Source organism: Hippocampus comes, unplaced genomic scaffold (assembly GCF_001891065.2).
Source record: "Hippocampus comes isolate QL1 unplaced genomic scaffold, H_comes_QL1_v1.1 scaffold102, whole genome shotgun sequence".
Lineage (NCBI taxonomy): Eukaryota > Metazoa > Chordata > Actinopteri > Syngnathiformes > Syngnathidae > Hippocampus > Hippocampus comes.
In genome coordinates, this window is record NW_017805487.1 from 242,268 (window position 1) to 255,637 (window position 13,370).

Here is a 13,370-nt window from a genome sequence, read left to right on the forward strand (position 1 = left end):
AGCCGCCGCTTCCCCGCCGACGGCTTTTCGCGCTTTTCCGTCACGACTTCTCCAGGAAACGAGGCCTCGTCGCCGAGCTTCACCGTGCCGCCCCCCAAAAAATTTCCGCGTCCATTTCTAAAGACCAATCATCAAGGTGTGCAATGCAGCGATACGGACAAGACGTGACCTCCGCCAACCTCAAGGCGCTTTGCGGCTCGGATGACGTGAAAAGCTACTGGAGCGACTTTTTCATCACGTTGCTGTTTGGAGTGAGACGACTCTTCTGCGACCGGTGAAGCCGCCGTCTTGGTTGTGGACCCCCCCGCCCCCCAAAAAATTTCCGCGTCCATTTCTAAAGACCAATCATCAAGGTGTGCAATGCAGCGATACGGACAAGACGTGACCTCCGCCAACCTCAAGGCGCTTTGCGGCTCGGATGACGTGAAAAGCTACTGGAGCGACTTTTTCATCACGTTGCTGTTTGGAGTGAGACGACTCTTCTGCGGGAAGGGAAAAGTCGCAGTCCCCGCTCACGGTTTGACTTGGGTTCGGGGAACTGCGGCGCCGCGGCGGCGAGTCTGGCGTCGGTGACCATCTCGGAGAGTCTTACCTGCGTGTCGCCAGCCAATTTCTCTTGTCCCGCGCGCGCTGCGTGGGAGTCGTGCGGCCGCTGACTGCCGCTGAATTGATTTCTGGCGGCCGGCGGAAACCGCGCACTGCCTTTGCTCAGTCAAGTCGCTTACTGGAAGAAACGTGATGACGTTCCAATTCGATGCCATATCGAGTTTGCCCAGTCACTTCGGTGCCAGTCACAACAATGGCAAACGGGTCGTTTTCTTCATTTCCCAATGCTTTTGGTTTTTTTTCTTTTTTTTTCCTTATTTTGCTCGGAGGGTTGTAGAAAAAACGAATGGCATGCCTTGGACTGATTTACAGCACCGATATGCAGAAAGCTTGTCTTAAGAAATGTGTCGCTACCTGGTTTTTAGTGGGCCAGCCAGGACACTCGCAGCTCGGATGCACGCTCATGCGAGCGTTGCTTGCTTTTATCATTCGTCAAAAGCTCTTTGAAAGACATTTATTTGAAAAAGACACAAAAAAAAAAACCTTTCAGGTTTTATCTGATGGGTCAAAGTCCAATAAAAGCACACCGTTTCAGATCGCCAATGCGATATGCATGGGCCATGGCAATGATATTTTTCAGATATATTGTGCATACACAGGGATGCATCTCTCTCTCTCTCTATATATATACACCGTAGTTAAGAGAATCCCGTGGAAAAAGGAAGAGCAAGAAGAGGCAGGAGGCGGACGTGTTGATCCTGGCATTTATTGCGACGCGCTCCCCATTCCAATAAACAGCATCAGTAGTAGCGTCCACTTGAATGTCCACAAAACACGCGCGCCAAGCACAACGGAGACATGACAATGCACAGGTTGTCCGGGTACAGTACTGGAAGGAGGCTCGGGGGTTTGGTCCTGCGCCGCGGGCGTCGTGACGACGGAGCTCGGCGGCGCCAAAGAAAGACGGCTGCGAAAAGACAGCCTGCTGACAAACTTCTCAAAATCCAGCCCGCTATATTTACATCCAATTGTTTGCAAAAAACAATGTCATTTCTATGCTAGTAGGTACATCTCTTGGTGAAGAAAACCTGTTCCTGCGCAAACAGCACCGTCCCTCCAATAAATATGTCTGCATTCAATGCTATCTATATACATGGACTATACATTGTTGTACATACATTGTTGTGTTGTGTGTTTATTGCAGTCAGATGCATGGAGGTTGTGAGGAAATCCGTTGTTGTTTTGCTGCTACTGGATTTTTTTTTGTTTTTGCTCGTCAGCCTTCAAAAACATCGTTTTGCTCATTGCTAAATGATCGCAAATAAGCAAAACGAAGGTATGAATGGAAGAAGTGGGCAGAAAGAGCGAGCGTCCGTATTCAAGTATCGAGTGTGAATTCCGCTCGCGATAAACTCGGCATGGAAACTGGAGTTCAGAGCATTCCGTTTCAAATACTTTTCAAATGTCAACTAATGGATCCTTCATTGTCGAAATAAATGCAACGGAGGCGCCCGTTTGAAGTGAAACGTCGTGCAAAGGGCTCAGTTTCAGCTGCGCCTGCTGTCAAAGCGCGAGAGAAATAAGGATGGATGGGATCGGATGGCGTCCAAACGAGGAATGTCGCTGAGCGCGTCGGCGGGCTTACGCGCTAGCTAGCGACCCGCTCGCGATGGCGGCGACAAGGTCCAGATGCTAAGCAAAAGGCTGCCGGACACTTTTTGGAAAATGGGCTAAGCTAAAGCGAGTCGTGGCGGCCTATTTCTCCATCGTTTTATTTTTTCTTTTTTTCTTTTTCAGGAGGACTGAACTTATTCTGCTCCCTTTTTCTCCCCTTTGTCCTTTTTGACTTTTAAAAAATAACATCCACCAATCGTCATAAAGCTAAAAGAAGGGAAGGACGATCAAGGGGTTCAGAACATTCCGGTCGCAACATAACTTTCTAAAAATATAAATGGACTAATTCATCGCTAATTTGTGTCCCAGTAAATCGTAAATTGGATCCGCGCATTTGAGTGCGCTTTAGCCTTTAGCTGCTAAAATGCTAGCTACACGCTAAAATGTTCACGTGTGAGTAAAGCACAAGAATAGTTATGGCACGCGTTTGTGTCGTGCGTTGCTGTTGGTCACAAATTATCACTGAGGGAAGCTGAGGTTAAGCTAGCTCAGTGTGTGTGTGTGTGTGTGTGTGTGTGTGTGTGTGTGTGTGTCTCCAGTTTGCCAGATTTGGCTTTTTTTGCTTTAATACAAAATGACGTCCATTTGGTTTGTTCCCGATGTGAAATTCTTTTGAAGCATCGTAAAGCGCGCATGGTAAGTGTTGAAAACAAAAGTGACTGACGTTTGCAAAAATTTGTCTGTGACGGTTGACGAAAACGTGCGTTGGGTTCATTGAAGACTTAAAATGGTCGGCGGACACTTTGGCAAACGCGCCGCATGTTCGCTTCGTGCCTTTGATGTTTCATGAAAATGTGTACGTTGATGATGGAAATGCTTGTCTTTGATGTTTAGAAAAACGCCTACTTTAGTTTGGTTGGGGACTAAATTGTCTAAAAAAAAAAAACAACCCCCCCCAAAAAAAAACAAAAAACCAAACAAGCATGCTAGGGTTATTGAAGACGAAGCTGCCATTGATGTCGAAAGGTGTGTCCTTTTGCAATAAATATCTGTGAAAACAGGCCCGTTTGGTTTGCTCAAGACTAAATTGTCTTTGATGTTTTGCAAAACACGTCATTGTATTTGATGTTCGACAACAACGCCTTTGCTTGATTTGTCTTGTTTGCTTTGTTGCGGACAAACAAGTTGGATGTTGTCCAACGACCGTAACAGTTCACCCCCCCCGCAAAAAAAAAAAAAACACGCAACAAAAAACACATTTGGGTTTGTCCAACTGCAAGTGGCCTCCTTTGACGGAAACACACACACACTTCATTTGTCAAAGACATATTTGTCCTCGATTTTTGGGAAGCGCTCGAGTTTGGCCAAAGACTAAAATGTCTTTGATTTTCAACCAACACGTGAAGTTCATCGATGCCAAAATTAACGTTTCATTTCCAGTCAAGAGCCTTTGCTATTTATTGTTATTTAAAGCTAACACACAAGTTGCTTGATGAGTTGATGTCGAAGACTGATTTGTCTTCCAGGGTCTTTGATTTGTTCGTTGATAAGAGGCGACAATTCTGTATGTTCTGTTTCACATCCGGAAGGTTTTTTTTTTTTTTTTTTTTGGTTTTGTTTGGTGTCGTCGGAACATTTCCATTTGGGACAAATACAAAAAAAAAAAAAGATCCCTTGAAATCCTCGCGCCCTTCTTGAAATAACTGCTCGGCTTCCTACTTGCGACAGCTCCGTAACTCGAGGTAAAGTGAACCAGCACCTCTTTGTTTGTGTCTTTGATGAAAACGTTGTTGTTGTTGTTGTCGTCGTCGTCGGCGTGAGAAGACGCGGAAGGAACAGGCCGCTGTGCCTGCGTAGTCCCGTTGAGAGAAGGCGCCGCTCTCATCTCTCTACTTCCGAGGAGGCGGCGGGCCACCGGCCGTCGGTGAAGCCGCCGCGTCCCGACCGCCGTTTCCCGACCGCAGCGGCGTCCCTCGGGTTCCTGCGGGGCGCCGGTGTCGTTTTGCTGACCGGTCTCGATCGAGCGGCGTCTTGTTGTCGCTTCTCTCCGTTCCGCTGAGGCTTGCCGCCGTTTTTTGGCAGTTTCCCGCCGTTTGGCTCGCCGGCGTTTGGCCGTTGTTGACGCGTGGCGTTGGCCGTCAGCGTCTCCAACAACTGGGAGGCGGAACCGAAGCGTACGTGGTCCTCGGGCTGAGAGATAAGAGCGCCGCCGCCGCCGCGTGCGCCGCACGACTCGCAGCAGAGTTTGTTGTAGCCGGGGATGGAGCAGTAGCGAGCCAGGACCTCCATTTGGCAGAAGATGGACTTGTCTCCGTGGCAGGGCTCGTCTGAAAATCGAAGCGAAAACCATCAGAGAGAGCGAGGGTGGGCGGGTGAAGAAGCGGCAGGTTGATGGTCGCGATGAGGACGAGGACGAGGCGGCCGGCGTCCCGCCGAAAAAAGCACTTGAAGTCGCGCGCCATTTTTCTTCAAAGCAATTCATTTGGAGGCCGGCAGTAAAGCAAGAGGGCGGCCGAGACGCCTGAGGGCGCGGAGAAGAAAAGAAAAGAAAAGAAAAAGCAAGGAATGGGCGGGACGGGCTTTTGGGGCTAAACGGGGAGGGCCCGCCTCCAAAAGCATGAAAACGCTCCACATGTGAAGTGAAGCTGATGTTGGTGTGCGGCTACTGGACCGAGTCGCTCCACTTCACTTTCAAGTGGAGCGACTCGATGGCGACAGAAAAAAGAAAAAAAGAAAAGAAGAAAAGAAGACTACCTCCAGTCGGCCGGGCGTTTAGCATGCACGCACTTGTCGCGACCGCTGCGAGCGGATGTCGGCCGTGCGAAGGCGGCTCCTCACCGTGGCACGGTCCGGGCCGGCACACGCGCACGTTCTCCGGCTTGTCCCCGCCGCACTGCTCTCCCGTTCGGCAGCTGACCAGTCGCCTCTCCGTCCCCTCGCCGCAGCTGACGGAGCACTGCGCAAGCGGCGGACATCGCCGGCTCAGCCTCCGTTTGAGTCGCGACGCCCGCGAGCGTCGACGACTCAAAGCGAGGCCCGAGCGACGGCCCAAAGTGTCAGCCAAGTAACAAGAGTTTTGCCCTCCCCCCCCCCCCCCCCCACGCCCTTCAACCTAATTGAGCCCCAAGTGGAGAAAATGAGGATGCTAGCTAACCACTCCCCGGCGCTTCATGGAATCAACGGAACTTTTTTTTTTCCTTTTCTTGATTTGGATTTTCCACATTCTTCCTGGTTTGGAACAGTTTCCGGCTCAACGGTTTCCCGTTCGGGCGCTTTGCCGAAAACGAGACGGGAGGTCAATTTTGGAGGGAAGCGGCGGGCGCGCCCGGGTTACCTCGGACCAGGCCCCCGTCCTCCAGTGCGAGGGGCAGGCCAGGCGGTTGCAGGGCCGGCGGGCGTCGGGCCGCTCGCCGCCGCAGTAATGCGCGGCGGCTGGACGCAGCGCACCGTGCGCACCTGGAAGCCCAGGCTGCCGCAGGAGCGCGTGCAGTGCTCCCACTCCTCCGACACCCACCTGCGGGAAAAAGGGCCGGGCTGAGCGCGTGGCCGATGCGATGCGGCCGGACGACAGCTGTGACCCGAGCGCTACCGCTGCTACCAATGCTAACGCCAACACCCACGCGATGAGAACTGCCGCGATTACGACGCCGAGTGGCTTTCGAGTACGACTACGACTACGACAACGATGACTGCTACGACTCTTCTCGATGCTACCGCGACGGTACTCGCAACTACTACGACGCCGTGCGTGCGTCTTTACATCCGAGTACGTACGGTGCGACAAACCACATGGGGTGAGGTCATAGGTCAGACGAAAGGCCTCGAGGAGGACTTTTGCTACGGTCAAGCCGCCCCCCCCGCAAGGGATTTGACGGAGGGCTCCCGCGTGGGTGCGCCGCACTCACCGGGCTTGCGCGCAGTCCTGCAGGTTGCACATGCGGCGTATGGGCTTGGGCTTCTTGCCGACGTCACAGTAGCCCCTGTGGACCATCTTGGTGTCCCCTTTCTTCCGACAGCCGTACCTGGTGTACTGGTGGCCTGCGGTCATCGGGAGACGAAAGAAAGCGGCTCTCCTCTCGCTCGCAAAGGAAGTGTGAGTCGCTCACCTCCGGCGCAGGGCTTGGAGCAAGGGGACCAACTCTTGAGCGCCCACTCGTACGCGTCCTCCCGGATGACGTCGTTGTCGTTGACGGGCACCGAGTCTTCGTGGATGACGTACTTGTAGGTCAGAGTGGAGCGCGTTTCGTTGTCCTTGGGGATGATCTGGCGGACGGCGAGAGGCGTCGTTCCGGAAGGATCGCAAAGGGTGACGGCGATAGCGCGCGCAAAGTGAAAACACGCGTCAGTGATACTCGCGCTGATGCGGGAGACACCTTCGGCCTTTCACTTTGCGGAGGGAGCCGTCTCGTTTTTTTTCACATTACGGTAAAAGTGTCTCACCATCCATTGTCCCATCAAAGCGTTTCTTTTCAATTTGCCGCCTCAACTAAATCCCAACCTTGAAAGTGCCCGTCGGGAGTTGAAACCACAAAAAGCCAAGGCCGAGTCAAACGGAAAGCCCGTGCGAATGGCAAACGTGACGGCCAAGGCGTCACGTCAAGCGACTCTGGCATCGCGCCCGTCGCCTTCGTGGGGGCTCCACTCGTGAAATACCAAATTTCACGTTGCCAAGTGAAGCCGGCCGACGCCGCGCTCCGGCCGCGTGTTCCTTCGCTCTTTCCGCATCGGCCAAGGGCTAGCCCGAAATCGGGGACACTTTAGATCGGCGCCCCGTTGCTCTCTGGGGTCGCGCCGGACGTGACAAAAATGATCGGTCCCTGCATATTTTCAAGAAATGCGGCTCGAAATTCAATTCAATTGCGAGCGACGCGAGAGTGTCGAGAGGAGTCAGATGAGGTGGCTCGGGCAAGAGCTTCGGCCGCCCCCGCCGCCGTGAATTGCTGATTTTTTTGGCCGGCACGCTGCCGCAAAAACCAACAAGAAAGTTCAAGCGCGCACTGCCAGCAGGCAAGGCGGTCGCGGTGGCTCTCTGCGGCGCGGCGCGCACACGCGCTGACCTTAGCGAAACGCACGTGCCGACGAGGCCGCGCCAAAGCGCTCCGGGGCCCCCAAAACGAGGGCCGCCCGCCGCGTTGGCCTCAAATGACTTTTGCTCGTCGGAACCAAACGTCTCGCGGGTCGGGGCCCCCGGAATCGACTCGGCCGAAAAGTCCCAAGAAGCCACGCCCGACGGGTCCGACGGCGACCGCGTTTCATGGAGGAATGCCGAGCTCTGACGACTCGCCAGACAAGGACAAATGCAAAATCTGTTCTTACCAGAACCACCACGGGGTCGCGCAGCGGTCCGTCGGTGTGCAGCGTTTCCACGTCTTCCTCGATGCTGTAGTGCCACTCCACGCCCAAATCGATGAAGCTCCTGGACTTGACCTCCTCTCCTTTGCCGTTGAGGATGTAGTGGCCCGTCGCCTGGTTCTTGATCGCTGCAACGGCGGCCGTTTGTGATCAACCCACGAAAAACCTCTCCGCTCGTCAATCCCGACGCGAGGCGATGGAAGTGATCCGCTTTGGGGTGCAAAGGCAAGGCGGTGCGCTGCGGATGAGCTCGAATGGAGCTGTTCGCACCCACGCGACACCTTTTCCAAAGCGTTACGTATCCTGCCAATCTGATGCAAACATATATGTTATATATATAGATATATAGATATATGTTTCATATATCTGTATATAGATATATCTATATATAGATATCTATCTATATATAGATAGATAGATAGACATATATATTTATATAGATATATATCAAGATAGTCCCCACGTGTGATTGTGAGCACAAATGGTTGTTTGTGGATGTGAGCCCTTTTGTCGATTGGCCGACGACCAGTTGAGGGTGTCCCCCGCCTGATACCGGGATAGGCTCCAGCACGACACTCCCGAGGATAAGCGCAGCAGGTCTCCCCGTTTTATGTTAAGAAGAGAGGACCGCAAAGCAACGCGTGAGCCGTCGAGGTCGACGGTCACAGAAAGGCTCGGCTAAAATGTGAATCGGACGCGCCGCCACAGCCCCAAACAAAAAGCATCATCATCTGCGGCTGCATGATTTATTTTGGGGCCGTCGTGACGACTCGGGGCGCGGGCGTCCCGTCATCGCCAGAGAGGCAGGCGCAAGAGCCACGGGACGTTTTGGCTTTCGATGCTCAAATGGGACCTGGGACGCTCAAGCCCCGCCCCCCAACTCGAACAACCCCCATCCCCACTGCCTTCAAACATGTCTCCATGATTTGCTTGCGTGACATCACACTTACCAAGAATTTGAGGGGAGGCCTCATGTTCTTGGACGAGGACATGTCTCGCTCCGGGAGGAATGAGAAACATCTTAAGGGAGCCTTTGGCGTCGGCGCACGGGGCAGAAGCAAAAGAGGAAAACAGACAGGAGACGCGTGAGACGGGCACAATCGACGGCTTGGCGGGGGGTGGACATCCCGCACGCTTTGCTCTACCAAGGCGCCCCCCCACCCAGGAGGAGGACGAGAGAGGTTTTCATTGGCACGTGCAGGACGCTCAAGGCGCAAGGATGCTCCACTTAGCTTGCTGCGGAGAACTCATATGGGGGGAGGGGGGCATATGAATTTGGCTTCGCCAATGCGGGACCCTCATCTACTCCAATTTGGAGGTGGGAATTGTTCTGGCTTTGGCAGAAGTTTGTGCTAAATATTCGACTGCAGTGCGAATGAAAACCAAGCGACGACAAAGAGCAAAAAACAACCCCAAACAAAGCCCAAAACCGTCGAGTCTACTCGTGGGCAGCAAAGGCTGGCAGGGATGTCCGTCGCTCTTCCAAACCTCCCTCCCGGCACTCACCCATGACATTTCGAAAGTCGTCGCTCTCATTTAAAAAGACATTGCGAGCTCCTTTGGGCAACGAGAAGCCTCCTCTGGTTCTGCCTTTTGGGAGCAAAACAAAGCCGGTTAGTTGCTTTGCGGGCGAACGGATCACATCCAATCGGCGCGGCAGGTGGGACGCGCACGTACGCCGCTGTGAGCTCCGAACGAAACAGAAACATCAAGGTCATCCAAGAGTGTGTGCGCGGTTGTGAAAAGGGAAAACTTGGCGCGCAGGATCGACACGACGGTCGCCTTTTCAAAGGCTCCGAATTGCTTTTCTTGCTTTGGGTGCAATGTGGACTCACTCCAAAATATGGAAGACAGACTGGGAAATGTTTTTTTTGTTTCCATTTGCCCCTCCGCCGCTGGCGATCGATGGCCTTGGGGCCGGCCGGTCTGCGGGCTCGCGCTCGATGGCCATGGAGGCGGTGGGCAGCCCCTGATCCAAAGCGGCCCAGAAATCGGTGGGGCTCAAGGACATTTGGGCCAACTCAACCACGGGTGTCAAAGTCAAGGCCCGGGGGCCAGATCTGGCCTGCCGCGTCATTTTATTTGGCCCGCGTCAACTTCCTGGCTAAAGTCTGAAGCAAAATGTGAACAGTCCAGGATTCTGGACCTCTGCTTCTTGACTTCTGGTGTCAAAAGTCGTCATCGCTCGCTGTGTTTGTAATATGTCGAGCTGCTTCAACGTTGACGTGGTTTCACAAAATCCACCGTCGTAAGGGAAACCAAAAGGACAAAAATGACGTCGACACCCCCGAACCAAACGCAACGTATGCGACAGCGGCTTCGTCCCTGGAACGCGAGACGTTTGCGGAGGCATGCCAACGGGGAAGGCCACGAGACGCGCTTACGCTTGACTTCAATTGGAGAGGGGCGGGCTTCGGGGCGCCGGGCGGCTTACCGGCCTTCTTGGGGGTCCGGGTGAAGCTTCCTTTGACGGTGCGGCAGTGGGAGTTGTCGCCTCCGCAGACGCCGCACTTGTCCTCCGCTTTGCTGGAGCCCATTTCTCGGTCGCAGCCCACTTTCTGAAGAGCCCCCCGCCCGACACGAGAGAAAACCTTCACCCGCGCTCCTCAGCGGTCGGACTTTGTCCCGAAGGCGGCCGACGTTCAACGGCGCTAAAAGAAGCGCTCGGCGGGCCTTACCGCGCACTCGCCCCGAACGCAGACGCTGTAGGCGTCCTTGTACGAGCAGGGCGTGCCGTCGTGCACCAGCTGCTTCATGTACGCCACGTCGCCCGTTTCCTTGGACCGGCAGTGCAGGTGGCACCTCCTGTTGGCTGCAACGCAAGCGACGGGGTTAGCCGGGCCGCCTTCCGCTCGGCCCGCTTTGCCATCCGGGGCTCGGGTTCCATCGGGCGAAGGCGAGCGGCGCCTTTGCCCGATGGAATTTTCTCGTCTTTCGACGGCGCGCGTCACAGACGAGAGCGGCGTGCCGAGCAATGGCTTTCCTTCTTTTGTTTTTCAAATAGCGGTTATTTCTTGCCGCCCTCTTTAGTTCTGTTGGTCGAGGCGAAGTCTGACAAGAATTCTTGCCGAGGACAAGCGGCCCTTGCGCCCTTGCGCCACTGAGCACATTGTCATTCGCTTGACTTTCCACGAGGCGTCATCACTAATGGCAAGGAACAGCCGCCCATTTTACCTTCGTCGCCGTGTGATTGAGGAGGCCGTGACCCCCCCCCCCTCCCCCACCCCACTGTGGATTCTTTCAAGTCAGCTCGTGCATTTCCATTCATTAATGATCATCAATCGCGCTTTCTCTTCTACTTTTTATCCCCCCAAGCCCCCCAAAAAGATGATTGTGGCTGTTGTGGCTGTTGTTATCTTGCAAAGCAGCACGAGCGGGAGAGCCCCCCCCCGACTCACCGTCCGGATGCTCGTAGGGCAGCCAGTGGTGCTTGGCGCTTTGGAACTCAAAGTGGGGGTTGCGCAGGTGACACTGTTGCGCTCGGAAGTCCTCAAAGTGCTTGGGGCAGTCGGCCGTGTTGCAAAGCTGATACTCGAAGTTGACGCCCGGGCAATCCTGGCCGCCGTTGATGGGACTTGAGGCGGGGGGACGGGGGACGGGGGGGAGGACATTTTGGCAGTTAGCTTGCGCGGCTGGCCGTGGCCTTTCGGCTCCAAAGAAGAGAAGAAAAGAGAAGCCGCCTTCAAGCGACGCCGATGCGCTCCCTTGCTGCGCACGCAGCCCTTTAGTTCCACTCCCAAGAGAGATTTGACGGTCCTCGTCGGCTTCCTTATGGGAAAGCGCTCCCCTCGCATCAACGTGCCTACTTTGGGCTTTCTGCTTTGTTTTTTTCCCCCCTCCCCCCATATGGAATGTGCGTCAACCTTTTCTTTGACTGTCTCTCGGGCTACCGTGCCGGGTTGAAATTGAACGGCGGAAGAAAAGCCTCCGCGGGGATGGACGCGAACAGCGAGAAGAAGAGGCGGAAGGAAGAGTCGACGCGAACACGTGAGTTGTTTGCCGCCTAAATGCAAGAAGAATGCAAAAAAAAAAAAAAAGAGGCAAAGGTGGTAGTTACGCGGGGTGGTTGCAGTGGCGCGTGCGCAGGCGAACGCCGGTGCCGCAGGAGCGCGAGCAGGAGCCGTGTTTACTCCAGGAGCCCCAGGCGCCGTCTTGCTTCACCTGACTGGGGTTCTTCCACATGCAGTGACCCTTGTAGCACCACTAGAAGGAAGGCACGCCGCATGGCAGGAAGAAAAAAGACAAAAAAAAGACAGCTTGTGTATACATTTGAGGAATGGAAAGAGAGGTTTTGGAGCATTTTGGAAAAAGGGAGGCTGGTCCCGGGAAGCTCGTCTTTTCGGAAAAACCGGCCCGGTGGCCACGCCCCGCCGGCCAGCGATCTTTTGAGAACCGGCAAAGCGTAAGACGCGCAAAAGAGCCTCAAGACGACGCGAGCGGAGGACCTGGCTTTCAAGCTGCCATTCGTACTTGTTGACTTTGCCGGCTGCTCTCGTGTCCTCGCTTGGGTCAAGCGCGTCGACTTGCCTTGTGCGATCAAAATGAAACTGGCCTGGCCTGGCGTGGCCTCGATTATAGTGCGCTTGATAAAAACGCATCCTCCAATGATGATGAGGGTTCTTCTTTGGGAAGACTTTTCATCCTCAACAAAACGGCCTCTCTGGTTTCTGTGTGCGATTTGCGCGTCCATCGTGGCGACTGCATGACGGGTCACTTCAAATCGTTGTCTCGCACGACGCCTCATTTCACGTCGGCCTCGGTGACTCTCGGCATCACCGGCACAGCGGTCGCGCTTTGCGACGACAGCACCGGCGGTGCCCTGACACGAAGTCAAGACCGCAGGCGTCGCGTTCCAAATGCTCCATCCTGGCGCGGCTCAACCCCATCCGCTTTTACGTGCTCGGCCCGCAAGTCTCGATTCCCGATCTGACGGTTGGAGAGCACAAACGACGTCCTTCTCCCAGTTTTCCGTTGAGTCCCTCAGTCGACTGCAACCGGCACGGAAGCGCTGGAAAGCTCTTGTCGCGATTTGCCCGAGCCCCGCTTCAGAGTGAAAGCGAGCGGAGTCGGCCGCCGCCGCCGCCGCAGCGCGCCGCTCGGCCAAACTTGGCTGGCTCGCGCCCGACCCGTTGCGCATGTGTGCGAGGCATGGACGTCGAGTCGACGGGACCTACTTTGCCGGGCGCGCATTCGGTCCCGTCGAGGGGCGGGCCCTTCTTGGTCTTGCAGAAGTAAGGGTTGTCGGGGTGACTGCACCACAGCTGCTTACACGGGTCGAACGTGCGGAACTGAAAGACAGCAAAGAAAAGTGGCTTTGGGTCCGCGCGCGGAGACGCCGCCTGCCGAGCGCGCTCCGGATCCACGGACACCCTGAGGTGAAAACGCACACGGAAATCTTGACGCCGGCACCCGAGTGCTCGGTGGCGACTTTGAACCGGCCCCACCAAAACGTAACCGCGAAACGGCGTGGCGTGGAAGCGGCCGGGTCTGCCGCGCTTTTGGACTTGACGCGTTGCTGCGACACGTCTCATCGAGATGAAGAGATCGAATGCCGCCGTCGGCCGGCCGTATTGATCGACTGATTTTAAAACGTGATCAAACCACAGTTGGCCGAGCCTTTTCTTCATCCGTTTCCACGGAAAGACAAAAAACAAAGTCGAACGTTGCCAGCGATGGACATCGACGCCGCTCCTCATTGGGATTCCCGCTCACGGCGTTCCACATTCCAGTGGATGAGAAAGCGGCCCGTTGGAAACAACGCGCTCGCTGTCGCTACTGGCTTGGGACCAGGCGGCAAAAGCTGATGGAGGCTCCCAGCCAAAGCCGAGGCCGACTCTTGTGCGGTGACCGCTCATTCG

General features: G+C 55.0%; 1 protein-coding gene across 1 annotated transcript; it reads right to left on the reverse strand.

Moving 5' to 3' along the window:
- Nucleotides 1-3,505: 3,505 nt before the first annotated feature.
- On the reverse strand, nt 3,506-12,882 carry LOC109519561 (A disintegrin and metalloproteinase with thrombospondin motifs 3-like; the record flags this gene model as incomplete). Its single annotated transcript, XM_019876167.1, is given in 13 exon segments — nt 3,506-4,487; nt 4,999-5,116; nt 5,495-5,592; nt 5,595-5,674; nt 6,066-6,198; nt 6,267-6,423; nt 7,477-7,640; nt 8,463-8,543; nt 9,947-10,070; nt 10,191-10,324; nt 10,911-11,086; nt 11,570-11,715; nt 12,687-12,882. Coding segments are annotated over 13 exon segments (2,053 nt in total), but the record flags the coding sequence as incomplete, so codon positions are not given.
- Nucleotides 12,883-13,370: the final 488 nt, after the last annotated feature.